This window comes from Drosophila ananassae, chromosome 3L (assembly GCF_017639315.1).
Source record: "Drosophila ananassae strain 14024-0371.13 chromosome 3L, ASM1763931v2, whole genome shotgun sequence".
NCBI classification, from domain to species: domain Eukaryota; kingdom Metazoa; phylum Arthropoda; class Insecta; order Diptera; family Drosophilidae; genus Drosophila; species Drosophila ananassae.
The window spans coordinates 4152627-4178641 of record NC_057929.1 but is presented as its reverse complement, the minus strand read 5'-3'; the positions used below and the strand labels follow the sequence as shown (position 1 = coordinate 4178641).

General features: G+C 42.5%; 8 protein-coding genes across 8 annotated transcripts in view; 5 read left to right on the top strand and 3 right to left on the bottom strand.

Annotated features, from left to right (window-relative positions):
- Positions 1 to 45: 45 nt before the first annotated feature.
- On the bottom strand, positions 46 to 6647 carry LOC6495600 (protein rigor mortis). Its single transcript, XM_001959144.4, has 9 exons — positions 5136 to 6647; positions 4757 to 5069; positions 4542 to 4704; positions 4319 to 4472; positions 1380 to 2284; positions 1155 to 1320; positions 950 to 1100; positions 631 to 888; positions 46 to 576 (listed from the first exon to the last, which is right to left on the bottom strand). The coding sequence occupies exons 1-9, from the start codon at positions 6550 to 6552 to the stop codon at positions 393 to 395; spliced, it is 3711 nt and encodes a 1236-aa protein (XP_001959180.1). The 5' UTR covers positions 6553 to 6647; the 3' UTR covers positions 46 to 392.
- Positions 2350 to 4553, top strand: LOC6495042 (cilia- and flagella-associated protein 206). The gene is made up of 3 exons (XM_001959145.4): positions 2350 to 3095; positions 3150 to 3499; positions 3557 to 4553. The coding sequence occupies exons 1-3, from the start codon at positions 2459 to 2461 to the stop codon at positions 4298 to 4300; spliced, it is 1731 nt and encodes a 576-aa protein (XP_001959181.1). The 5' UTR covers positions 2350 to 2458; the 3' UTR covers positions 4301 to 4553.
- Positions 6648 to 7042: 395 nt separating the features above from the next.
- LOC6495043 (transcription factor MafG) lies at positions 7043 to 7712 on the top strand. The gene is made up of 2 exons (XM_001959143.4): positions 7043 to 7201; positions 7264 to 7712. The coding sequence occupies exons 1-2, from the start codon at positions 7169 to 7171 to the stop codon at positions 7627 to 7629; spliced, it is 399 nt and encodes a 132-aa protein (XP_001959179.1). The 5' UTR covers positions 7043 to 7168; the 3' UTR covers positions 7630 to 7712.
- A 145-nt stretch (positions 7713 to 7857) lies between these two features.
- On the top strand, positions 7858 to 8668 carry LOC6495044 (mitochondrial inner membrane protease subunit 2). Its single transcript, XM_001959142.4, has 2 exons — positions 7858 to 8112; positions 8164 to 8668. Exons 1-2 carry the CDS (start codon positions 8019 to 8021, stop codon positions 8583 to 8585), a joined length of 516 nt encoding a protein of 171 aa, XP_001959178.1. The 5' UTR covers positions 7858 to 8018; the 3' UTR covers positions 8586 to 8668.
- Positions 8669 to 8800: 132 nt separating this feature from the next.
- Positions 8801 to 9781, bottom strand: LOC26515249 (yrdC domain-containing protein, mitochondrial). The gene has a single exon (XM_014908622.3). It carries the CDS (start codon positions 9598 to 9600, stop codon positions 8845 to 8847), a length of 756 nt encoding a protein of 251 aa, XP_014764108.1. The 5' UTR covers positions 9601 to 9781; the 3' UTR covers positions 8801 to 8844.
- Positions 9600 to 9997, bottom strand: LOC6495599 (DNA-directed RNA polymerase III subunit RPC10). The gene is made up of 2 exons (XM_014907877.1): positions 9857 to 9997; positions 9600 to 9785 (listed from the first exon to the last, which is right to left on the bottom strand). Exons 1-2 carry the CDS (start codon positions 9995 to 9997, stop codon positions 9600 to 9602), a joined length of 327 nt encoding a protein of 108 aa, XP_014763363.1.
- Positions 9998 to 10245: 248 nt separating this feature from the next.
- On the top strand, positions 10246 to 12101 carry LOC6495045 (DNA methyltransferase 1-associated protein 1). The gene is made up of 5 exons (XM_001959140.4): positions 10246 to 10508; positions 10567 to 10956; positions 11011 to 11600; positions 11658 to 11812; positions 11883 to 12101. Exons 1-5 carry the CDS (start codon positions 10408 to 10410, stop codon positions 11946 to 11948), a joined length of 1302 nt encoding a protein of 433 aa, XP_001959176.1. The 5' UTR covers positions 10246 to 10407; the 3' UTR covers positions 11949 to 12101.
- A 261-nt stretch (positions 12102 to 12362) lies between these two features.
- LOC6495048 (slit homolog 3 protein) overlaps positions 12363 to 26015 on the top strand; it is a 51650-nt gene continuing 37997 nt past the window's right edge. Inside the window, exon 1 of the mRNA XM_001959136.4 lies at positions 12363 to 13381. Coding sequence (XP_001959172.3) covers positions 13257 to 13381 — 125 coding nt within the window. The 5' untranslated portion in view covers positions 12363 to 13256. The remainder of the gene's footprint in view (positions 13382 to 26015) is intronic.

Genomic DNA, 26015 nt, shown 5'->3' with positions numbered 1-26015 from the left:
ACGCTGCTGCGGCAGCTTGTTCTAATTAATGCTCGCTGGGGTTTCTTCTCTTCTCATTTTCGTTTATTTGAAATTCAATTTTAGTGTGTGTATTTTTGTGTGTGTAGTTTACTAGCTATTGTGCCGCTGATATATGTTTTTCATTTGGAGTTTTCCCTCTTTCTTTCGGGTGTAATTAAATTAAATTATGGAATTCAAATGGTAACTAAAAACAGTTTCAATTCCACTCAGTCTCTGACTATCTATAAAAGAAATTAGTTAAGATTCGTTGGAGTATACTTTAAATGCCTAGCTAATAGGTAATAGCTTTGTGATTGTAACGTGGTGACTTCAAAAGTGTAAACTAAAACAGCCTGATTACTTTATGGCTAATACTTAATCTCAAAATAAATCTATGCCGAGTGATCGGTAGCTGCTCCATTCTGGGTTGGCTCAGCGGCATCACTTCCATCCAGCACCGAGCCCAGCTGTCCGATGCGCTTTATCTGCTCCATGAGCTCTGCTATCTCGGGTGTGCAGTTACGGTACTTCCTCAAAAACGAGTATCCGCGCAGCATCTCGTTGTCCAGCACACATCTGTCAAAGAAACCCATTTAGATATATGGACTTAGCTCCATAAATTTCACTCACATTAGAGCCGCTGCTCCAAAGTTGCCGGTGCCTTCTAGCTGGTCCAGCCAACGGTTGATTATCGTTTTGATCAAGGGATCGGTGGCTGGCAGGCATATGCGTGCGTGCACAAGGGCTTCTTTATAATATTCGTTTTCCAGAAACAGATTTATGGCCTCCTTTTGCATTCCCAATCCAAAAAGATATGTGGCGGCATGCATGATGTAGCCCTTCTCTTTCATTTGGTTGGCATAGGCGCGACAACAATCCTGCCAAAATCTGAAATTAAATCTTAAAGTAAGAAAAAGATTCTCAAGACACAAAGAGATAGAAAACTTACGTGAAAGATACGGAAGGTGCCACCGAAATGTGCCATTCGGTAAGGGTCTTGTTGGTCATGTGTTGCTCAAGTTCTTCCCGGAGCTTAAATGTGGATAAGGCCAGGCACAGAGGAGCTATGTCCTTGGTGTTCGAATGTTTTAAATTGGTCACTAAAATAAAGGCTTTTTATTAGGAATTCTATTGGGTTTATACTCTATACTCACTCTCCGTAGCAATAAGGTCCTTGGCCATTACTTTTGTGCCAAAAAGTTTCGACAAAAGTACAGATTTGTCTATCAAGGCAGCATCTTCGGTTAGAACGATGGCCAACTTCTCCAGAGCGGACTTATTGAGCTCCTTTTGAGCGAGGTAGAGGCAAGTGCGGCTATGCTGTAGGCAAAATAATTAATTAGAGTTGGAACACCAAAGGAAATAATATCTTTACTCACAAAGAGAACACTCTCTGTTGATTCCTTGGCCTCCAACTGCTTGCACTTTGTACACTCCTTAACAACCACTTGTTTTGGTTTCTGGTCCAAGCTGAGGGCGCCTAGCATCTCCTCAACAGGGGCATCCTTCGTTGGCGCTGTATTCTCTTTATTTTCAGACAATGCCTGAGTTACCTTTGGTGCCTCCCTAACCTCTTCGGCAGTCTCAGCCTGGTGCTTGGACGCAGCCTTACGTTGATCGCGCCGCTGGCGCTTCTTCTCCGCTGCCGAGAGAACTGGTGCGAAGGGCTGGGTTAGGGACTTGCTCGCCCACTTCACATTAAGCAGCGCATCCACCTTCGAACAGATGGTTTTCTTGTTTCCGGTGAGAGCGTTTCTGATGTCCACCAGCTCCACGGAGACGGCCTTTCCGGAGCACATAATGATGTTTTCGTCGGAGGGCAGGAAAATGCCACACCACATAGGGCAGTGATAGGTGACCGTGAGCGGCGGCCTCAACGGACCGTCGGTATTCCACAGGCACACCGTTCCTTCAATGTGGAAGGTGAGCAGCTGATTCTTCTGATTGTTGCTCCACTTCAACGAGGTGATAGAGGCCTTCTCCGCGGTGGCCGTGAAGGTGTGCAGTTTTTTCCAATTACGGTCATCCGGCTGAAACTCCAAAACGACCACCAACTTGTCGTTGCCCACCACAGCGAATTTGTTGGTGTCCACGGGACTCCAGGCTATATCGGTTATGTAGCGAGCCAGCAAAGCTGACTGGCGAATAAAGGGACTCCATGTGTTGTAAGTGTCGGAGTTGCGCTCGTGCAACTGCAGCAGACCATCGTCAGTGCCCACGAAAAGGAAGTTTCCACGAACACTCAGATAACTCGGTCGAGCAATAGAGTTTACAAGAATGGGGTCTGCAAAATAAGTATATAACATAATATAATTATAACATAATACATTAAACAAAGGACTCAGTAACCAGGGGCAACACAAAATAACAAACAGATGAAAATTCACAATCCTGCCTTACACACATTTACTTTTCTAAGAATTTGATTAAATAATAAATTGAAGTTCTGTTAGTTACCATGCCGCGTCACAAGACCTTGGTGGACATTGGCCAGCGCGTAATGAAGCGCCTCCAGCTGCTGAAGCTGGAGGTAGAGGAGGACTTTATAGTCTATGTGATTCACTTGCTGGCTCGCGACTCCCGACGAGGTCTGTTGAAGACCGACCTGAACAAGCCAACGGCATGTGCCCTCAACTCTTTCGTGGACATGGTAGTGGACACCTATGTGAGTCCCACGGACTGCACCATGATCAATGCAAAGATGGCCTGGGTGATGAAGAAGGGCCTGACCATTGACTTGCAGTACGTTAAGAACCAGTATGAGGAAAAGTTCCACCAGGAACTGGAATTACTTATCAAGGACATTCTCCAGTACCCGGAGACCTGTAGCAAGATCCAGTTGGATCAGCTATTTGCCAAGATGCAGGTCTTTATTGTGGCCTGCTATCACCTCGGCAGCCCCAAGAACCATGTGCTGCTCAAGCTGACGGCCCAGGCTTTGAATAGCGTGATCGGGCGCAGTGACCTGCAGAACTATGTGCTCAAGAAGAAGTACCATCGACTGGAGTATCTGCAGCGTCTGGCGGCCACCGTGGGCGGAATTGTAATCTACAACAACGACGGCCCCGATGGGGATCGAGACAATGTGAGGAGTGGTAAGTGGAATGCAATGGTTGTCAGAATGCGAGCTCCTATCGCTTCCCTTTTAGTTGTAAACGATTTGGAAATGGCGCAGAAGAACACGGAAACCGCTTTTGCGGCCAGCATGGAAAAGGCTAATGGAGTGCGAAACATCTGCCAGGCGCTGCTGGAGGAACTAGTTACAATCGATTCCATGGCAGAGACAATTAGCTATAAAGTACCACTGGAGCACATGGACCGGCTCAACCAGTTCTCCCTGACCTATTGCATGCTGCACCGATGCCTCACAACCCTAAACTCGAACTACCAGACTACTGCCTACTTGATCGAGGTGGAGCTCAAGCGATACAATTGCGTAGTGGCCAAGATCAATGAGACCCTTTCCATGCGCACCGCAATCGAGTCGGAGCTGATCTTTGTAATTTTAAAACTACCTATTCAAGTTAAAGTATTTCTAATCGAACTCATTTTTCAGCCGCACTTCGTTTATATTGCCCAAGTTTGGGGTAATCTGAACAACTTCCTGCACCACATTGTCGAGCTCAACAAGTTGAGGGAGCAGTTGGAGGCTCTGGTGGTCGATGACCTAGTGACCATGACCAAGAACACTATTGCCGAGCTGCAAGCCCTAAATAAACGCATTAAAACCCCGAAAGTCGTGACCTTTGATGAGCGCATGAACGCCGTTAAAGGCCTGAAAACGGACGGAAACTTCTGCAACCTGGCCAAGGCGGACATCAAGGAGTTCTGCGGCCTGTTCATGACCATGACCAACGGCTTGTTGATGCCGGCTAAAGTAATCAGAAAATTGTGCTCCAACATGGATATAACATTCGGCTTTCGGGATCCGCAATTCGCAAGGTTTGCAGAGCTCCGTTTCGAACATTTTATTGTCGCCTTCCGAAGTGCGGTCTTCAACAGCGCCAACCTAGCGCTTCTGTTCAAGTTAGATGACGAACTGATCCGCCAGGAGCTGCAAGATCTTATTATCGAACCCCCCAAGCAGATGGATTCCGGCAACCAAACGGAGATGGTCGTCACCAACGATCTCTCCCCGTCGAACTGGATCAATGTCACATGGAATGTATGGGACTACCACAGGGAAACCATCAAGTTGGCCAACATGCGCAATCACCAGACCCACGATTCCCAGACGAAAATAAGTTATGGTACGCGTAACGCCCAAAACCAGACCTACAACACCCGAGAGCACATGTGAAGAGAACTACACACTTACCGCCCTTGGATTTTCGAAGGTCGAAGAAGCCGAAAACGCGGTTCACCACAAAGTAGATGTAGTGGTCTTGCCACGCCAGTGAATATATTTCCTTCTTGTGAGGCGTACGCAGGATGGCCTTCACCTTCATTCGTTCCACATCTAGGATGCCCACCTAGAGTATTGTTAAATATTTCAGATTGCATTAGTCTCTAATAAAATCAAATTGGCACACAAAGCTTACGGTGCCATCGAAGCCGCCAAAGGCCAGATTCAAGCAGTCGGGACTCCAGGCCAGGGAGTAAACATTGCTGCTCACATAAATGCTGTCTATCGGCAGGCAGCTGGTGGACAACTTTGATATGTCAAAGAACGCAACGCGTCGGTCCGAGCAGCCCAAGGCGATTCTAAAATAAAATATGTAACCAGTCGCCATAAGGAGGTTTATCTTCAACGTACTTGTTCATGTCATCCGGGCACTCAGCCATAGCTCGCACTCCAAACGCCACAGTGCCGTAGGAGGCACTACCCTTTCCGGTCTTTGCATTAAACCATTCGATCTGGCGGTTGTTTCGGCACAACCAGATTTCCTGATGGTTCGGTGGGCATGCAACCATAGCTATATCCTGCAGGTTGCAGAAGTAGTGCCTGTCCCTGTTGATCTTGTAGCGCAGCATCCTGCGCTCGTACTCGAGTGTCCAGAAGAACAACTGGTTGCGACTTATAGACACAATGGTGCGCTCGTTAAGCCAGTGTACGTTGTTGTGCTTGCCTGGAAGGATACATAAATTATTATAAAGGATATCTTTCACTTGATTATTGATTCTTTAAGCTTTACCTGCCACTTTGCTCCTTGAGTAATTTTTTCCAGAATGCGCTCCAGTGTTGGTGTTCCAGATCATCATCACTTCGTTACCATCGATTGAGACGAGCAATGTGTCCGGGCGAGTGGTGCTCACTGAAACCGAGCTGAGGGTCTCAGTGCTCACAGACGCCACCGCATTCAGATTGGTCTGCGGCTCCGGCTTGGCCTGGGGCGTCTCAGGAGCATGCACCTCCGCCTGGTGGTAGATGTGATGGAGAACTTCTCTCTTGGGTTTGGCAGCCTCGCCATCCACAATCACGGCATCATCGCTGGAGGAACTGTAATGAATGACCTCCAGACTGCCCTCCGTTGACTCGCTGTTTTCCTGATGGTTGCTAATGGTACTGGCGTCGCTCGGTGGATCTGTGGGATTAGTGGGCTCACAGTCCTTCAGTGTCACCTCCACGTGCTGAACATCAGCCTCCTGGCGATGGGCCATCAGCTCAGCCTTCATACTTTCGCATGCTTCTACATAATCAAAGACACCAGCACCCGATGGCTTCTCCAAGCCCACAAATTCATCGCCACATATGTCAGAGGACTTGCGACGAACTGGAGCTGCTGGAGCACCAAACTCGCACTCGAGATGCTCGAAGTTGTAGATGTCGAAGAGATCGTCTGATTCTGCCGCCTTGCTCTTGACTAACGGAGGGGGTTTTGATTTCGGCTTCTCATCCTCTGTGCCATTGCGGCTACGCCATTTATATGGATCGATGCTATCATCAGTTTCCTCTTGGTTGGCAGTGACTTCGCGCCAAGCCAACCCACAAATGGGCGCTTTGTGGCCGCTGAACTTGTACACGATGCTCATTTTTCGCAAGTCACAGACCATTACGTTGCCTGCGGCTGTTCCAACGGCAAACAGATTGTCGTTGTAGGGCGAGCAGCGCAGGATGGTGAGCTGATGGTTGCGCGGCGCCAAAAAGGTCGGCCGGCGGCAGTAGGTGTTAGACGCCACACAGTAGATGACCAGATCGCTAGCATCTGCCGACAGAATGTTTCCGTTGGCCAAATAGCTCATTAGCACGGAGCTGCTCGTGTGGTGGGCAGCCCGCACATCTCGCGCCTCGTGCTGGTGCTGATGGGCCTTATGTCCGGTGACCGCCTCCCCGGAATCGCAGTCCCAAACTTGGACACTTAGATCATCTCCTACTATAGCGAAGTGGTTACCCGCATTGCCCCACAAGGGACTCACATCCAGGGCAAGGATGTTAATACGCGTCGACATGGTTAGCACCTGGGGCCGATCTTTTCCATTTGCCGGTGGTGCGGATATGTAGTTTATGCATCGAATGCCGGCATACAGTAAGCCACCATCGGGTACGGCTGCCGCCAAGGAAACCGATCCTGGCGGCGTAGGCACATTGTTAAACATCACCGGTGTATTCATTGCATCAAGGAATTAAGTTTTGACACGAAGGATTCCCGCTAACATCCGGCGTCGAGATATTTCCTTTGGCTGCAATTAGTGTTAGAAAGCTTATTAAGCTTTTGTAGTGCTGCCACTGTTCCCCAAACTCGTCATAATAAATTAAAGTTGTTTGAAGTCATTAAAGAGTTAATAAGTTATTCTTTTTTTTATAAATTGAACAATAATTGAATGGAAAAATAAATAAAATTACACAATTTATGTTATTTTTTATGAAATATATGAAATATAAATTATATGAAACCAGAAAACCGAATTATTTTCTGTCCATCGTTCCAATAAGTGGCTCTTGGCTTTGATTGTTAAAAAGTCTCAAATAAGTTGTATAAGAATGAGATTATATTATAAGAATATATAAACATTTTCAAATTCCTTATTTTATAAATAATTTAAAAAAGAGCACTTTCCCGCAATTCAAAAAGAAAACTATCCGGCAACTCTCAATTCAAAGGATTTTGCAACACTGAAGTGATTCCGACTGAATGGCTACAAAGAAGAAGAACAATAACATCGTAAAAAGTGAAGAAAGGTCGAGAAAATTTTTAGACACCTGTAAAGCTAAATAATCCTTTAAATTATGGATGCAAAACGTGAAAGAAAGTCGTCTCTGGTATGTAGGAATAAATCCTCCTCACAAAAGTACAGAAATTCCTAAAGATGTCTAATTTCTAGGCTCCACTTTCGCCATGTCCCATTCCCGACATTACTGATGACGATTTGGTCAGTATTTCGGTGCGAGACCTCAACCGGACCCTCAAGATGCGTGGCCTGAACCGCGAAGAGATCGTGCGGATGAAGCAACGACGGCGCACTCTTAAAAACCGCGGATACGCTGCCAGCTGCCGTATAAAGAGGATTGAACAGAAAGACGAACTGGAGACCAAGAAATCGTACGAGTGGACTGAGCTGGAGCAAATGCATGAGGACAACGAACAAATTAGGCGTGAGGTGACTAACTGGAAGAACAAGTACAAGGCGCTACTGCAATTTGCTGTCCAGAACGATATTCCTATTCCTAGCGAGCTGGAGGGTTGCTGATTAAATTTGATTCGATTCGACGAAGGCGATCACATTCCTGTTCCAGTCAAAATTCAAATAAAACTAAATGAAAACACCTGTAACTAAAGTACAATAGCTGGAAAATTCCCCTGTAATATCTGTCGCAATAAACGAAATCCCAAAAAAAAAACCCCCCTTGACCCGCAACGACATAAACAAAGTACGTGTCGGCGTTTCGTCGCGGGTCCCAACTATCAAGAAGAAGAAATGGTTATGCATTTACCTCGATAGCATCGCTACGCGGACCTATTCATCAAAGTATTTCAAGGCTGGGGTAGCACAGCAGCCGCCACCAGGTGCCCCGTGACCCGCAGACGAACCATAGCCCAACCTCCGGATAAGTCTCCGTCTCAACCCGCGTCTATCCCATGGCATTTCGTTTCTTTGGCAAATCCCTACTCTATGGCCTGCCGCTCGGCATCACCTTCCTCGATTGCGTGGGCTATGTGGCTAGAGTGGACGGTGAGTGATTGGGTAGCCGTACCATTATCGGCACTGACCTGTTCTTCACAGGGATCTCCATGCAACCCGCATTGAATCCGCTGCCCGATGAGCGGGACTACGTGTTCCTGCTCCGTTGGGGCACGCACAATAGCGCCATTGAGCGGGGCGATATAATATCGCTTATCTCACCGAAGGATCCTGCTCAGAAGATCATAAAGCGCGTTGTGGGCTTGCAGGGCGACGTCGTCTCCACTCTGGGTTACAAACACGAGGTGGTGCGCGTTCCGGATGGTCACTGTTGGGTGGAGGGCGACCACACGGGTCACTCGCTGGACAGCAACACCTTTGGTCCTGTGGCTCTGGGTCTGATGTCAGCGCGTGCGGTAGCCATTGTCTGGCCGCCGGTGCGTTGGCGTATGTTGAAGAACGAGCTGCCGCGCCGAAGAAGACCTATCCAGGCGGCCAAGACCACTAGCAACTATTACAACTAGACTGAACCGGTGGAGAGCCTCCTTTTAAGATAGTTCTAAATCTGTACATATGTACAAATCACCAAAATATATTTTATAATCCATTGTTGTGTTCCCGTAGCAGAGGAAAGGTTGGATGTTCTAAATTAAAAATTATAGTAAAATGTATATCCGTCTTGGCTCACTTTCCAAAAGTGATATGCGGAAGAGGAATGCTAGGAATTAAACAGAAGGGATTCAACAGGCGTAAAGTATAATTTATTTGAAAGTAAGGCTTAATTTATAGAATTTCCCGAGTCTGAATGCCATATTCCTCCATTAGCATTAGAGTTGGCTTTAGAGCCACTCCCGCTCTCACTATCTCATAATATCCCGGAGTGGCCAGGTCAATCACTGTTGAGGCTAAGCGTCGTTCCTCCGTTAGGCCAATGCGGCCTGCGTCGAATACAGCCCCCAAATGGGGCCACAACGACTGAAACTCGGAAACCTGCAGACTACTGGGTGCACTGGAACGGTTGGCGCTGGTCAAAGCCAATGGCTGATCCTGCCACACAGCGCACAAGTCGCTCATAAACTGGAAGTCGGGAATGCGGATGCCGATCTTGGAGGTGGTGGGATTAAGGAACCGGTTGCTCAAATAGGACGTCCGCTCGATCACGATGGTCAGGGGGCCCGGGAGCAAGCGAGTTAGCAGCTCGTCGCTGAGATGGGCAGCCTGACCAAAGCGACGAAGGGCGGCAATATTGTGCACGCAGATGGCTACTGGCTTGTGTTCGTCACGGCCCTTAATCTCGTAGAGCCGTTGGATGGCCTGTTCGTTATTGGCATCGCAGGCCAGACCATAAACTGTGTCTGTGGGCAAGGCTATAACCTCGCCATTAAGAAGACATTGGCGGGCAAGTGGAATTGCTGTCTCATCACCAACAGGGCACACAGTGGTTTTCTTCTCCTCCATTTGGGACTGCATGGCAGTAGACTTTGGGCGGGATTGATGGCCCAGAAAGCTTCTGGAAAGCAGGGTTTGAATGCGGCGCATTAGTCCCGCCAGTTGTGACCGCACTCGTGGTTGCAGCACTTGTAGAACGTGGTCATCGGCTCGTCTGCCGACCGGGTCTGCAGTTGCATAAAGTACGCACGCTTGTGGCTGCACTGGGGGCACTCTGCGTCGGTAGAGTCCACGTTCTCCCACGCCGCCTTGCCGCCCAAAACGTGGTCAACCTCCTGTGTGCAGAAATAAAACATATCACATTCTTTTAGTAAATTGCATCATCAGAAATAGCCCGGGTACGTACCTTGAGGCGAGGAAAGGTCTTTGCGGTGATTTTTCGCTTGATCTTCGAAATGTACGGGCAGGTGTTGCACGTGAAACGATGGCAGCTAGTGTCCTCCTCGATGATAAGTATGTTTCCGCACGAAGGGCAGAAAAACAACATAATAATAATAATAAACAACGACACGAGCACGTTGAATATTTTAAGTGTGGCCAAGTGTGCTTTCCACTTATTTTTACGCCAGCCCTGAAAGTCCATAAGAGCTTTGCCAGACTGTTGCAATTTTTCTGATGTTCTTTTTGAGCTTTGAGATAACTTTCCAAGAACTTAGAGAGCATAAAAGTTTCAAAATATTCCATAAATTTAAAAAGATTGGAAGAAAAGGTGGCAGTCTAAGGCAGATGGTGCTGCCAGACAGACATGTTGCAAAAAATTGAGCGGTTTCCAACACTTACCAAGTACTATGCCAAATAGGAGCATAAACATTGAATAAACATTGAAAAAATAAACAAAAGAAGCAAGAAATTTGACTAAATCTTAATTAAAGAATCATTAAACATAAATAAGTCAAAATGTCGGCTGATGTACGCGATATTCTGGACATGGAGCGGGCCAACACCCCCGAAATTACCAGGGATTCTTTCCTGGCCACAAAGAAGCGCAACTTCGAAAGGTAAGATGTGTTTTTGCTACAAAAAACTTAATTTTCATTCAATTTCAATTATTTTCAGGACTAAACATGCTTCTCGCCGTCCCGAGGGCATGCACCGAGAGGTCTTTGCCTTGCTCTACACAGACAAGAAGGATGCGCCACCTTTGTTGCCTACGGACACGGCCCTGGGCATTGGAGCCGGCTACAAACAGACTAAGGCCCGCCTGGGCATGAAAAAGGTGCGCAAGTGGGAGTGGGCGCCATTCTCCAATCCGGCCCGAAATGATGCAGCCGTCTTTCATCATTGGAAACGGGTCAGCGACGATTCGGCGGACTATCCCTTTGCCAAATTCAACAAACAGCTGGAGATTCCTTCCTACACCATGACGGAGTACAATGCGCACTTGAGAAACAACATAAGCAACTGGAGCAAGGTTCAGACGGATCATCTGTTTGACTTGGCCAGACGGTAAGTCATTACGGAGTATTATTCCAAAATCCATCTAAACTACTCTGTTCATAGGTTTGACCTTCGGTTTATTGTGATGGCGGATCGCTGGAACCGGCAGCAACACGGCGCCAAAACTGTGGAGGAATTGAAGGAGCGGTACTACGAGGTAGTGGCCTTATTAGCCAAGGCGAAAAATCAAGCTAGCGAGAAGAAAGTATTTGTTTACGATGCCGAGCACGAGCGTCGCCGCAAGGAGCAGCTGGAGAAGCTGTTCAAGCGCACTACCCAGCAGGTGGAAGAAGAGCAAATGCTCATTAACGAGATGAAAAAGATCGAGGCTAGGAAGAAGGAGCGCGAGCGAAAGACGCAGGATCTGCAGAAGCTCATTTCACAAGCGGATCAACAGAACGAGCACGCATCCAACACACCTAGCACGCGCAAGTACGAAAAGAAGTTGCATAAAAAGAAGGTGCACCATCAACCGCGGCCCTCCAAAGTGGACTCTGTGGTAAATGCTATCGAGATCGGTAGCAGTGGCATCAAATTCGCAGACTTGAGGGGATCTGGGGTTTCACTTCGTTCACAAAAGATGAAGTTGCCGGCGAATATTGGTCAGCGTAAGGTCAAGGCCCTTGAGCAGGCTATTCAGGAGTTTAAAGTTGGTAAGTTGAAGCGGTTAGCTATGCGTATAATTTTGCTAATTGGGTTGTTCTTCAAAGATCCCGCTCCGCCGCCTACTGAGGAGATTTGCACATCCTTCAATGAGCTGCGTTCCGACATGGTGTTGCTATGCGAGTTGCGAACAGCCCTATCCACCTGTGTCTACGAGATGGAGAGCTTGAAACACCAATACGAGGCAGCCTGCCCCGGCAAGGTAAGTCGTCTGCCCTTAAAAATTGCATGTGGATAATTGTGGCTAATTTCCGTTTCCCTAATCAACACAGACGCTGAATATCCCGCCCTCACTGGTGCCCATCAAGACCGAAGCCCTGGACAATAGCACAAATTAATTAAGTTAACTCACCCGTTTCCAGTCAGTCAGATTCTCCAGACGCCGAAGTGTGTGCGGCGTGCTAATCATTGTAACCCGTTTTCCACTGTCCATATTTGAGCATTTGCGCTACTCCCAGTTCGCTTGGGAAATAAATGGATAAACAAGAAAATTGTTTTGCGGCACACTCAATGTGAAAAGTAAAGAGCCCACAGTGCAGGCCAACGGTGGCCAGCAGCAGATGCCATGTCGAGTGTGAGAACTTTTCCTCGGTCGGCCGGTGATTTATTTCTGTGTTTTCCAGCTAGCATTGCTCGGTTAGTGGCTCCTATTTGGGTTAGGCTAGGCCACTCGATCGGGGATACCGGGGATCATTGGCAAACCAAAAAGAAGAAAACAAAAATAACAACAACAAAAATCGAGCTTGGTCGCGTTGATATGTTCAATTCCACGATGCCAGCCCACACAATTCGGATATTCGGATGCAGAGGCGGAGGCGGCTCATTCATCGGACCAGTATTTGTGAATGAACGAATGCTAAGGCAAACACAACACCAATACGACTGCAAACAGAAACCGAAAAGAGGGGCACAGCAGCAGTGTGAGGCGGGGTGAGGGAAACGCACATGAAATCATTCTGTTGGCGGCTCGACCTGACTTACCTGAGCGTAGGCCGCTCAGTCGAGTTTTAGACGTTGTCGGGTCCAGTTCGGTTAGTTGATTGCGGTCGTTCTCCTGTCGCTCTGTAGTGTACTTCTGTGTGTCTGCTGCCTCACCTGGTTGCACCTTAGCGCATGCAACAAACGCAAACAAAGTTCGTCTGAGCGGCAAATGTGAAAATGCAAATTTGACCGACCATACACTAGTGGCCAGTGGAATTACCCCGTACTCTGCTACCTGACATACCGTCTTTGTCATCGCAATCATCCCTCGATCTCTGGGAATCCTGGCGGGCGGGGAGACAAGGCAAACATCAACAGAGTCGGGCTCGCATCCGTTTCCGGTTCTTTCTTGACGATTGTTCCCTACTTTTTCATGAATGAAATTTTTAATTCGTCTCTGCGCGTCTGTGTGTCCTGAGTGCTGTGTTCTGTGATCTCTGTGTATGGGTTTTAGCCGCATGTCCAGTTCCAGTTCGAACTCCAGCGGTGTCAACTGACGGCCCACCAATCGCATTGTTGCCGCTGACGGGGGGCGTCAGTGCACCGTAAAGATCTTTATCGCATTTTAAATACGTTCTCGGGGCAGAAGGCAAGACCCCGGTTTGTCGTCAGGTAGACGGAAACCAAACATTGGACCCGGCCAGGTTAATGCGGTTTATTGTTCTATGAACAACGCTGGGCCCGCACTGTTTAAGTTTCGCACGCTGATAAAGAGCCGAACCATCCGCTCGAGGAACACTACCACCATCCGTGAACTTCGCTCGGCCAACAAAATGTTGCCAAAGCTCAGGTGAGTTAAGTGGAGACTTGGCGTTAATTTGATGGCAAATAAACATTTATGTGTGCTCTATATAATAGATACGCCCACAATGGTTTATGCGATAGAAATCAAGTTGGCTTTCGCATTAATGCGTTTGAGATACATTTGCCATTCGGCCGGCCTCACTCTCTCCCTGCGTGTGTGTGTTGCAGAAATTAGCACCTTTAATCTAATAATAGCAGGGGAATCGATCGTGGACCTAATTCGGCCGATGCCTGGGGGGCAGGTGAACGGTTTGGATTGGTTTGTAATGAACTTGAATTAAGATTCAAAGCCCTAATGATTTTAATCGGCTGGAAGTCATTTAACGCCGCCCAGACGATCGTGCCACTTCCGTTGTGTGTGCCGTGTGTGTTGTGGACGTTGTGTCTCAAATTTCATTTAATTTCACGGGCTAATGTTTTCCCAATTTATGTATGAGAATAGGAGGGAAGGCCTAGAGCCTACGCACTCTAGAAATAGGGAGACGGAGAGAAGGCAAGAAAACAAACCCACACACGGAGGCTACACTGTCGCCGTGCTCAGTTTACGCGCAATTAGCGCTTTGTTGTTGATTCCCCCATCTCGTCCGCTCGCTATCTTCCACCATCGTGCCACTGCCGCCGCCGCTGCAGCCACCTTCCTCTTCTAATTTCGTATAAACCATCATCATTTTCTCTGGATCGTTGGGACCGTGTTGGAATGAAACACGAATGGAAAAAAGTCTTTTTATTTTCATTTCATTTTCGAAACGCCCACAACGACAATGAAAGCGGAGAAAAAGATTGTTCATAATTAATGTTTATATAATTTTTTACTGCTTTACATGCGGCTCATTAGCCGCGCGGTGCGGTTCGTTTTGGATTCCTTCCTATGTAGCTGGGTTGTTCTTCTTGACTTGAGATGGCAGGTTCGTTGCCTAAGTCTTTTGTTTGCACTGTCAGCCGTGGGCGTCCGTTTGATGCGGGAAGCGAAGCGGGAAAGAGGGAAAAGAGATAAAGTATGAAACATTTGTGCTACTTACTTGCCGCTAGCTGTTGCTCCACAACCAGTTGCCAAATTTGGCAATGGGAGCGCAACAGCAACAGCAACAACAACACCAATAACCGCCGCAAAGACCAACCAGCTTGCTGCCCACTTACTTTTTTTTGTGACCAAAGTGTGTCGCTGACATCGGAGACCATGAAGTTGAATCTTGGCTCCCCGAAGATGATGTCGCTCTTCTAATGACTAAGCATTGTTTTAGCGAAGGGACCTTTCAGGGTTTTCATTTCGACTAGGCCCAGTGTATCCGTAGCGGTTTCTAGCAGTGCATGCATAACTTATACAACCATTCACTTAGCATACTCCTCCGCAGCATCTGAGCAATTTCTTGCCATACAACTTTGGATGGCTGTGTCTCCAACTCTCGGCTCCGTCTCCGTCTCCGTCTCAGACTCTGGCATTTGCATTTGTGTGTGGGCAGAGCTGCTCTCGGTGTGGGCTAGACCAAGATTTCTGGCACGCTCGCGGTTGGGTCTATATGTAGTGTGTGGCATATGCCAACTGATGTCGCATAATATGTTTAATTTAGTTCATATCCAAAACCATTTCCGTGCCGTGCCACTCCAATCACCTTTTCTCGTTCAATAATTTCCCTCAAAATTTCATTGATTTTTTCGGCTCACCAACGTAGATTTCCATTTTATAGATATTTGGAGTGTCTCTGGGTGCTGTGGCACGGCATGTCTTGGCTTTCGAAATGTCGCAATTAACAGTCGATTTAGCATTATGCACATGCGTTGGCGGGGCTCCTCGTGTCTCAACTGGCTCTCGGAGGTTTGCGTGGGCTGTGAACTTGGTTTTTAGGTTTATTGTTGGCTCTGCTCTCGCGGAGGTGTTCGTGGAGAGTGGGGAGCATTAAAGAATGTCTGACTTTCGGGTGAGGCAGCCCATCCATCCATCTATCCATCCGTCCTGACTGATGCAATTTCGTCACAATAAGATTACCAATCAAATTAATAAATGCAGCTTAGTCATTACGTTCAAAATAAAATTATATGTATCCCCAATAGCTTTTTTGTTCTATTCTTTCAGAGCATAGAATATATAAATACCTTTATTCGCTTTAAATAAATGACCCAAAGGCAAGTGAAATGAGCTGCAGGAGCGGACGGACCAGAACCGAAACACTGTCCATAAATTTCGAGCTCAAATTGCTTTTAGTTGTTCGGAGCGGCTGCCGTCGGCCATATTCATATGCAAATGGCATACACTCCGTTTCAAAATACTCTTTGGGCCCCGAACAGACGGCCAACAAAAAATCCAATTTAATTTAAATTAAACACAGCCTGGACGAAGTTCATTCATGTTCATGTTCGGACCCCGGCTAAGGCCCATAAAATGCAAGATTTTGTAAATAAAATAAAATAAAAATGCATGCGCACAAAACCCGGCTTATGTCCATTCCAGTCAATGGTTTGTTTACCTTGCCCCAAGGGAAATCCGAATCGGATCGGCTCGGATCGGATCGGATCAGCCAACTGTTCTTCCCTGGTCCGCACATGTGTCTTTGGACCGATTGTTTGCGGATTGTCGGAATATAATTTACCTGCTCACAATGCCAACAAAAGCTACAACCTGAGGCAGACGTTTGTTGGACTTGTTGCAGTTCGGCGATTGTTGTCACTTATTGGTCACTTTGGCTGCGATTTGGTTAATTGTTCGAGTGTCGGAGTGTCGGTACTTGGCCGATCAGCTGCCCACGTGTGTGTTCAATTAAAAAGTAATTTGCCCAACACACAACCACCGCACCAAACAAAGGCGAAAACAACCCAAGACGGCAGCGTACCACCCACACGTTTCCGTTGACTTGTTGTCGTCGGCCCACTCTCGAAAAATAATACTCACTAATTTTATTTCTCGGATTTGTTGCTGTCTTTTCTGTATGTGAGTTTACACCAAAAAACATGTTTGTCAGACCTGTGATTTGCAGTTCGCTGTGACAACATTACCAGCAATTTAAAAAAAAATTCAAAAGCGAGAGATTGAATTTAAAAATATTTGTGGGAGATGAAGAGGAAATCCAGTCAAGTGGCTTAAAACGAGGTTAATTAAAGTACACTTAACATGGCTTAAAAATGAATTAACCTTCAACTACTGACATCCATCGAGTAAATTGTACTCTGATATTCACATTTATTTGACTGAATTATAATTACTTGAGGAAATATTATATTTCCCATCATTGTCAGAATACCAGCATCCGTTTCCGTCTTAGCCAGCTCAAAAGGGACGAAGGGCCAGTCACAATTAAATCCTTTCGTCCGTCTTCCGACACTCCTTGCCTGGAGTTTCCTGTCCCCTTTGTGAGAATTCCTTTTCATTTTGGTGTGCCTCGGCATGCTAAATACATTGGGGCAGACCACAATTGTTGCTGCTTCTGGTGCTGGTGGCTACTTCAGTTTCGAAAGCAGCTGCCTCGGTTCGCCTGTTGTGTGCCGCACGTCTGTGGTTGCCACTTTGCGTGACATTTCGACCTTTGGCTGGCTTTAGCTGCAACTTTTACTATTTTCAGGCTAGGCACAAATTTCATTTGCCACACAGACACACACACCATATAGGAGCCTCATTTCGATGCGCTTTCAACACACGAACAATGCCCCAGCAGGTTGATATTCAATATGGCCAAAAAAATAAAAAATAAAATAGCAAATTACAAATTTCGCCTTTGGCCTATGCAACATGTTGCTGTCATTATGATTAGCAACATGTTGCCTAATTTGCTGTCTGTTGAAGTTTTTTTTTCGTATCGGTTGGGCATTTGCGGTTAAATTGGCTTAAAAATAAGTTATTCAGTTTATATGTAAATAATTAGCCAACTGAAATGCCCAGCTGTCTCCCTAAATTTCTGTAAAGTGGAATTTGAATTAAAAGAGTAGCTGGCATTCGCTATCTTACCAACTTGATTACTTGCTGTTTTTTTTGGTTTATTTTTCAGTTGTTGCCAAAGAAGGCGAGCTAACAAAAAACGCGTTTTTAATTGTTTGGTGGCTTATCGCATGTTTTGGCCATTTTGGGAGCGCAATAATGCTTAGCGAAGGAGAGAGGAATCACAAAAAACCAACAGCAAATAATAATATATTAAATTTTCCAGTTGTGTGCCAGTTAGCTACAAATTATGTGCGAAACATATAAGAATTCGATTTATTTTTTCTTTTTTCAAATGACTGAAATATTCAGCCAGTTGTTTGGGTTTGTTGCAACAAGATACTCATACTTTGAGAGTGCAGATACTTGCAACACACACACGTACACGCACACCCATTTGTGCGGCGTCATTATCATATCTTTGTATCTTTTGATCTTCATCCCAGGCATCATCAGGCAGCCAAAGTCGCGCTCCGTTCCGTTCCGTTCCGAAGAAAACGTTGCAATGCCGTTACCAACGCAAGCCATTTTCAGCCATTTGGCCAGGCTTACTCCCATAAACCATCGCAAACGTACATCTGTATAGCAGAGGGTTTATTTCCGTTGACGTGCCTTAATTTCAGTCGGTTTGGGACTGGCTCTTGCCACTTTTTCTCCATCTCCAAGTTGTGCGTCTGCGATGGCGATGGCGCTATGAGCCGATCGCCTACACAGTAAACATTGCAGCTTTTGTGAGTTTAGAGACGGGGCTCCTATTTGGAGACAAAAGGGATTACTTGGATTTTCCATTTTTAAACTAAAATAGAAAAAAGAAAACTTGCAACGTTTCTTGAGTGACATTTTATTGCTAAACTCTCTGATAATAAGATTTGAAAGATAAGATCTGATTATCTGATTTCCAAGAATCTAAATCAAATATTTAAACTTTAGTGCCATACATCCCATTAAAAAAAGAGCAATTTAAATTCGTTTAAAACCCGTCTTGCGTTGTGTGGGAGCTGGCCAGAAAAATAATCAACTCAAAACTGGCGTCTGAAGTCTGCACACAGAAAGGCGATGGCGATGGCGACGGCTGCCTTTGGTTTTCTTTCCGATCCAGAGTCCCTCTGTGTCCCCCTGCTCCTCCACTCCTGCACTTGGTTTAGGCCAGGTATCTTGATTAGCGATTCCGTGCTAAGTTGTGGCCAAACAGGCGCTGAGCAGACAGCTAGTTGGCCAAAACCGATTGATGTCTTGTGTTTTCATCGCCCGGCTGAGTCACCACGGTGGCGACAGGTCACAGCCGGGATCCGGTCTTGAAGTGAGGGGGCGTAAGGCGTGGCATTTAATGCATAATTAGCCACACAGAGGATGGGAAAAAGGCAAAAGAAATGACACTGCGAGGGAGTGAGGAGCGGAAATCAAAGGCACTCAAACGTTTCGAATCAGCGACCAGTTAGCGTGACAGGGGCGGAGTTGAGAGGGACGACAGCTGCTGAGCTGCATTTTAAAATATATTTTTATTGTAGTAGGGAGTAAACAGGCGATCGGCTAATTTCGGGCACGCGTGTGTGTGTGTGTGTTTGTGTGTGCGTGGGATCCTATACACATAACCAAACAAATATACATTTATATATATTCCCATGCCAGCAGGCATCTCCTGTCCTTTCTTGAGGCCTTGTCATAAATTTTCCACCTGAGTGTAACTGATAAAAAAGGGCCGCATCAGGTCGATCGTTGTTCCGAGGTTTTTTGTTGACCCTTCAGGTTTAACGGAATTTCACTTTCTTTTGACAATTTTTTCCTTTTGATACTTGTTTCAACCCTTGTACAATTTTATATTAGAAATTAAATTTCTTCGTATAACTCAAAAAATAATTTTTAAATATTTCAATGGTCTTGGATTGAAAAATCATTTAAAATGATATGCAATAACATATTATTTAGTTTTCATAATTATTTTTTCCTTATGTTGCACAAATGATCATAGTGATTTGGTTGGATATAGTTTTCTTAATCAATTTAATTTATTTTTTCACACACCTAATTTGTCTCATAGGTTGCCCAAGTGACCAAATGATCATGGTGAATTGGGTGAATATATTTTTTCCTAATCAATTTTCATTTAGTTTTTCACAAACCTTATTTGTGTCATAGGTGGCGCAAATGATCAATTGAATTGGTAGGGACTTAGGCAAACGGCGTAAAATCGGGGGGAAAAAATTTGAAAATGGGAATACAGGCAAACGGCGTATTCACCAGATTTACTAGCGCCACCTATGTGTCAAATGTAAAATGTGGTGAATTTACTAGCGCCATCTACATGTCAAATGTAAAAATGTGGTGAATTTACTAGCGCCATCTACATGTCAAATGTAAAAATGTGGTGAATTTACTATCGCCATCTACATGTCAAATGTAAAAATGTGGTGAATTTACTAGCTCCATCTACATGTCAAATGTAAAAATGTGGTGAATTTACTATCGCCATCTACATGTCAAATGTAAAAATGTGGTGAATTTACTAGCTCCATTTACATGTAAATATTGACATGTAAAAAGATCGGCTAGTCATGAAATTTGACAGGATCATGTAGAAAACTTGTGTCGAGTAAAATGATCTGTCAAAGAGTGCTAGCGTTCTCAAATATAAATACATGTAGAAAAAAACTGGAAAGCCCTACCATTAGTTTGCCTGTATACCCATTTTCAAATTTTTTCCCCCCGATTTTACGCCGTTTGCCTAAGTCCCTACCAATTCAATTGATCATTTGCGCCACCTATGACACAAATAAGGTTTGTGAAAAACTAAATGAAAATTGATTAGGAAAAAATATATTCACCCAATTCACCATGATCATTTGGTCACTTGGGCAACCTATGAGACAAATTAGGTGTGTGAAAAAATAAATTAAATTGATTAAGAAAACTATATCCAACCAAATCACTATGATCATTTGTGCAACATAAGGAAAAAATAATTATGAAAACTAAATAATATGTTATTGCATATCATTTTAAATGATTTTTCAATCCAAGACCATTGAAATATTTAAAAATTATTTTTTGAGTTATACGAAGAAATTTAATTTCTAATATAAAATTGTACAAGGGTTGAAACAAGTATCAAAAGGAAAAAATTGTCAAAAGAAAGTGAAATTCCGTTAAACCTGAAGGGTCAACAAAAAACCTCGGAACAACGATCGACCTGATGCGGCCCTTTTTTATCAGTTACACTCAGGTGGAAAATTTATGACAAGGCCTCAAGAAAGGACAGGAGATGCCTGCTGGCATGGGAATATATATAAATGTATATTTGTTTGGTTATGTGTATAGGATCCCACGCACACACAAACACACACACACACACGCGTGCCCGAAATTAGCCGATCGCCTGTTTACTCCCTACTGGAGGCGTCAGGCTCTAAGCACTATCTCGTGTTTCGAGTCTTCTGATTGGTTTTCCCAATTATTTGACTTGTGGAAATTGGGGGGTGGTTTTCAGGTGTTTCCATTCATGGCTTCAATACATTCAAACACAAGAACCTGTTCTCATTTTTATGGATGAATAGGTTTCTATGATTATTTTAGAGATACAATTTTTAGTCTAAATCTCGCTTTGCCGGTTAGAACATTTTATTCGAAATTTTTATTCAGAAATTTTAAAACAACCCCATTATCGTTAAAATGGAATCAAAAATTGTGTGCGATCAATGCAAGAAGGTCATTACCGTTAATGAGTTTATCACTCATTATGATTCTTGCGAAGGCCCGCGAAATGCCTTCGCAGTTCTAATGAATAATAATCCGAGATCCTCAAATTCTTCGGGTAACAAGTTTTATCGGTCGCGAACAACAGTTCCTGCGAATAATTCTGGAAAGGCTAAACAACCTTCAAGTAAAGCAGCAGTGATGCGTGGGGATGGACTACAGGGAGCAGCCAATCATTTAAAACGAAAAGCTGGAAAAGAGAATGGAGCTGTGAATAATGATGTTGAACGAAGTGATCTGGAGGAACAACCGTCAACATCAAAAAGAGCTAGAATCGTGTCATCCAATCATTTAAAACGAAAGGCTGGAAAAGAGAATGGATCTGTGAGTAATGATGTTGAACGAAGCGATCTGGAGGAACAACCATCAACATCAAAAAGAGCTAGAATCGCTAATGCAGAAGATGTCAATGATTCGATATGTATGGATTGCAAGGAAAGTTATAATTCCTATAATAAAATGGAGCATTTAACTTCTGCTGAACATAGAGCAGCATTAAAAAAACTTGTATGCGGAAATAAAAACATTACCCCAATAATTGAAAATAATACTTTTCATGTAGAAAAGTTTAGAGTAATTGGAGAAAGCGATATATGCTTAAAAGAATTCTACAGTAAATGTAAACAAAATCTTTTAAATATTATTAAACATAGAATGAGCGAGCATAGATCTCTGAAAGTAACAGTATCTGTTCACGGTAGGTATATAAAACCAGCCGATGAAGCAGATACATTTATAGAGACAATAAAAAATTTTGCTACTCCTAGTTGCTCAATTTATGAAAATGAGTATGAGGATGTGGAAAACATTTTAAATAATTGCAATGATTTGCTAATTGCCCGAGCAGATGAATTCCAGGAAAAGGATTCAGGCTGGTCAATAAAACAGTTTGAATATTATGAGATTCAAACTGTTAAGCTACAACATCTTCCTGGATCTGGATATGTTGTAGCCCCGCAAAACATCAGAAAAAGAAATGCGCTCATAAACGTTAAAAATAATGACGTTTATTGTTTTAAGTGGTGTGTTTTAGCACACCTTTCATATATGAGGCATATTAAAGAAAAGTTTAGCACATCAGCGGAAAAAAAAGCATCTCGGGAAAAACTTGCAAGAACATCGTTTTATAGGGTTTTTGACATCAGTCAACCCTTTATAACACACGAGCAAGAATGCTTAAACTTTTCGGGAATTGAGTTCCCAATTACCAAGAAGGGTATACAGCTGTTTGAAAAAAATAATACTCAATACAGCATAAATGTATACGAAATTAAAAACAACAGAATCGTTGGTCCAACAATAAGAACCAAAGAGGTTAAACAAAAACATATAGATATATTGGGAATAAATAACCTAAAAGAAAAATGTATGCACTATGCATACATTACAAGCATAAAAACATTATGCAAATCACAAATAAACTCTTCAAATTCAGAGAGATATTTTTGTAGAAATTGCCTGCAATTTTATTGCACAACAAATAAGACACATAGTATAAAGGAGTGTGGACAAGTGGCATCAATATATCCTGAGCCAAACACAAAATCGTCATTTAAGGCGTTCTCCAAAAAATTATCACCTCCAGTGGTGATTTATGCAGATATTGAGGCCGTTTTGGAAAACTATCAAACGGTATCAAATAATCCAGAGGCATCTTTTACATTGCCTAAACAAAAACATACTGCGTGTGCAGTATCATTTTATGTTGTTCATAATTACAACCCTGAACTGAACAAATTATGGACTTATGATGGTAAATAAATTAAAATATAAAATTATAAGTTTAAATAAATAATATTAATTTTCCTATTTATAAATTACAGGAGCTGACTGCATGAAGATGTTCGTGCAAACATTAAAGGATGAGACGATGGACCTCTACCAAAAATATTGGAAAGACTGCAAGGAGCCAATCCACGAGTTCGACATTGATGATGAGGACTACCAGGAGCATGGGAACTGTTATGCTTGCGATGATCCCATCGAGATGGACGATCGGGATAAATATTTCGACCAGTTTAGCGGTAAATACCAGGGTCCTATTCATAAGAAATGTAAAATTAGTTTTAAATTAAGTAGTGCCTTTTTTCCAGTAGTTTTTCATAATTTATCAAGATATGATATTCATTTATTTATAAATGAATTAGGGGGGGAACTCAAACCAATTCCCTCAACAAAAGAATTATACATTGCATTATCGCAAAAAATTTTTAAAAAAGGGATAGCAAATTATTCAATTAAGTATATAGATTCAAATAGGTTTTTGAATTCTAGTCTAGAAAAATTAGCTTCAAATATGGAGGACAATGATTTTAAAATATTAAAATCTAAATTTAGCGGGGAAAAATTCCAGCAAATGAGGAGAAAAGGAGTATTTCCTTATGATTATATAGATAGTTTTAGTAAATTTAATGAAACAGAGCTTCCTCCTAGGGAATATTTTTACAATACGTTAACAGATGAAGAATGTAGTGTAAGCAACTACAATTTTGCCAAAGAAATTTGGGACTCTTTTCATTGTAGATCTTTAAGAGACTACATGAAATTATATTTAGAAAGCGATGTGCTTATTTTAGCAGATGTGTTTGAAAACTTCCGCAATATATGCCAAAAAATTTATAAATTAGACCCAGTGAATTATGTTTCAGCTCCATCTATTTCATGGGATGCAATGATGAAATACACAAAAGCAGAGTTAGAATTAATAAGCGATCCCAATATGTATAACTTTTTAAAAAGAGGGATACGCGGAGGTTTAACTCAATGCACTCAAAGAATTTCTCAGGCAAATAATAAGTACATGAAAAATTATGACGAAGCTAAACCAAAAAATTATTTATCATATATTGATGCAAATAATTTATATGGTTGGGCTATGAGCCAAAAACTCCCATTTTCAAATTTTAAATTTTTAAGTGAGAGTGAAATAAATATGTTTGATATCATAAATACTGATTCATCAGGAGATACCGGATTTATTCTAGAAGTAGATCTAGAATATCCTGATGATATTCATGACAAACATAATAGTTTACCATTTTGTCCCGAAAATAAGGTGCCCCCAGGAGGAAAGATTCCAAAGTTATTAGCTGATTTGACAGATAAGGAAGGTTATATAATCCATTTAAAACAATTGCAATTATGCTTGCAACAAGGGCTTAAATTAAAGAAAGTACATCGAATTCTATCTTTTAGTCAATCGTACTGGTTAAAACCGTATATTGACTTAAATACTAAGCATCGCAAATTGGCTAAAAATGATTTTGAGAAAAATTTTTATAAGCTAATGAACAATGCAGTATATGGGAAAACGATGGAAAACGTTGAAAAGCGTAGGAACATCGCACTAGTAACTCATTATGAGTCTAGGCGAAATTCACCGGGATTTAGGCAACGAGTTGCAATGCATAATTTCCATAGTTTAGAAATATTTGGAGAGAATTTAGCAGCCATTGAATCTACGAAAACATCAATTCTTTATGATAAACCAATATATATTGGATTCTCAGTGCTGGAATTATCCAAATGGTTGATGTACGATTATTATTATAACTTTCTATTGCTTGAATGTCCCTCAGCTAAAATAATATATATGGATACAGATTCATTTATAGTTTCGTGCGAGGAAGATATTTATACAATGATGAGAGAAAACCCTAGTCGATTCGATACATCTAACTATGATAACATAAATCCATTTAATATAATTCCAGCAAATAATAAAGAATTGGGGTTATTTAAAGATGAAAATGCTGGAAAAGTTATGACCTCTTTCGCTGGCTTAAAAGCTAAAGCATATTCATTTTTAGTAGAAACGACCAATGATGATATTAATATAAAGAAAGTTAAGGGGGTTAAATATAGTGTAATAAAAAAACTTTCTCATTTAGATTATATTGAATGCATTAAACATAAGAAAACATATTACGGAGAACAAAGATGCATAAGAAGTAGAGGGCACCAATTATACACTGAAGTAATAAATAAAATAAGTCTTTATTATAAGGATGATAAAAGATATGTATTAATTGATAATATTAATACTTTAGCATACGGTCATTATTTATTAAGAGAAATACTAAATTCATTAAATTAAGTTGAAAGATGTAACTTGTAACTAATAAAAAAAACATGTAAATAAAAAAATTAAGTTTAATAAATAAAATATATTTTGTATATGTTCACTTTAATAAATCTGTTTTATTTATCCATGAATTATGTGAGTTATCAAATCCTAACCATTTTACAAAAACCTGGTTTTTTTTCCTTCTTATTATCTTTTCTACTAGGAATGCATTTTTGTCTTTAACTTTTTGTATTTCAGCCTCATAAAATGTTCCTTTTATAGGTTCACCTTTATAGTCAACGAGCTCATAAGTAGCTGGGAAAGTTGATTTTATTTTAGAAATTTTAAATATTTCTGTTGTCCAGTTAGGCTCATATCCCTTAAGAAATACACCTTTGTATTTGCTTATTCTTACATGGTCTCCAACTAAATATTTATGTTTTGGAAATACCTTAACAATGTTATAACAGGTTTTCAAAATAAACTCCTCATTCTGTTTGCAAACATCAACTGGTCTCATTTTTATAGTTCTGTGATAAGAATTGTTATAGTCTTCCACAAGTGTATCTATATGGGTAATCCATCGATAATTTCCATTAAAGCTAAACATTTTCCACATTTTATTTTTTAAAGTTCTGTTGAATCGTTCACAAATAGATGCTTTAAGGTGTGTAAATGTGTGATAATGATTTATGTTATTTTTCTTCATTAACTCTTTAAAGAGATGATTAAAAAATTCTTTTCCTTGATCGGATTGTATATTTTTTGGTTTATATTTAAAATTTTTTAATATAGATTTCATAACTGTTGCAACATCTATTGCTGATTTAGATTTTACAGGTTTACCAAAAGCGTATTTTGAAAAAGTATCAATAGCAGTCAGTAAATATTTATAACCAC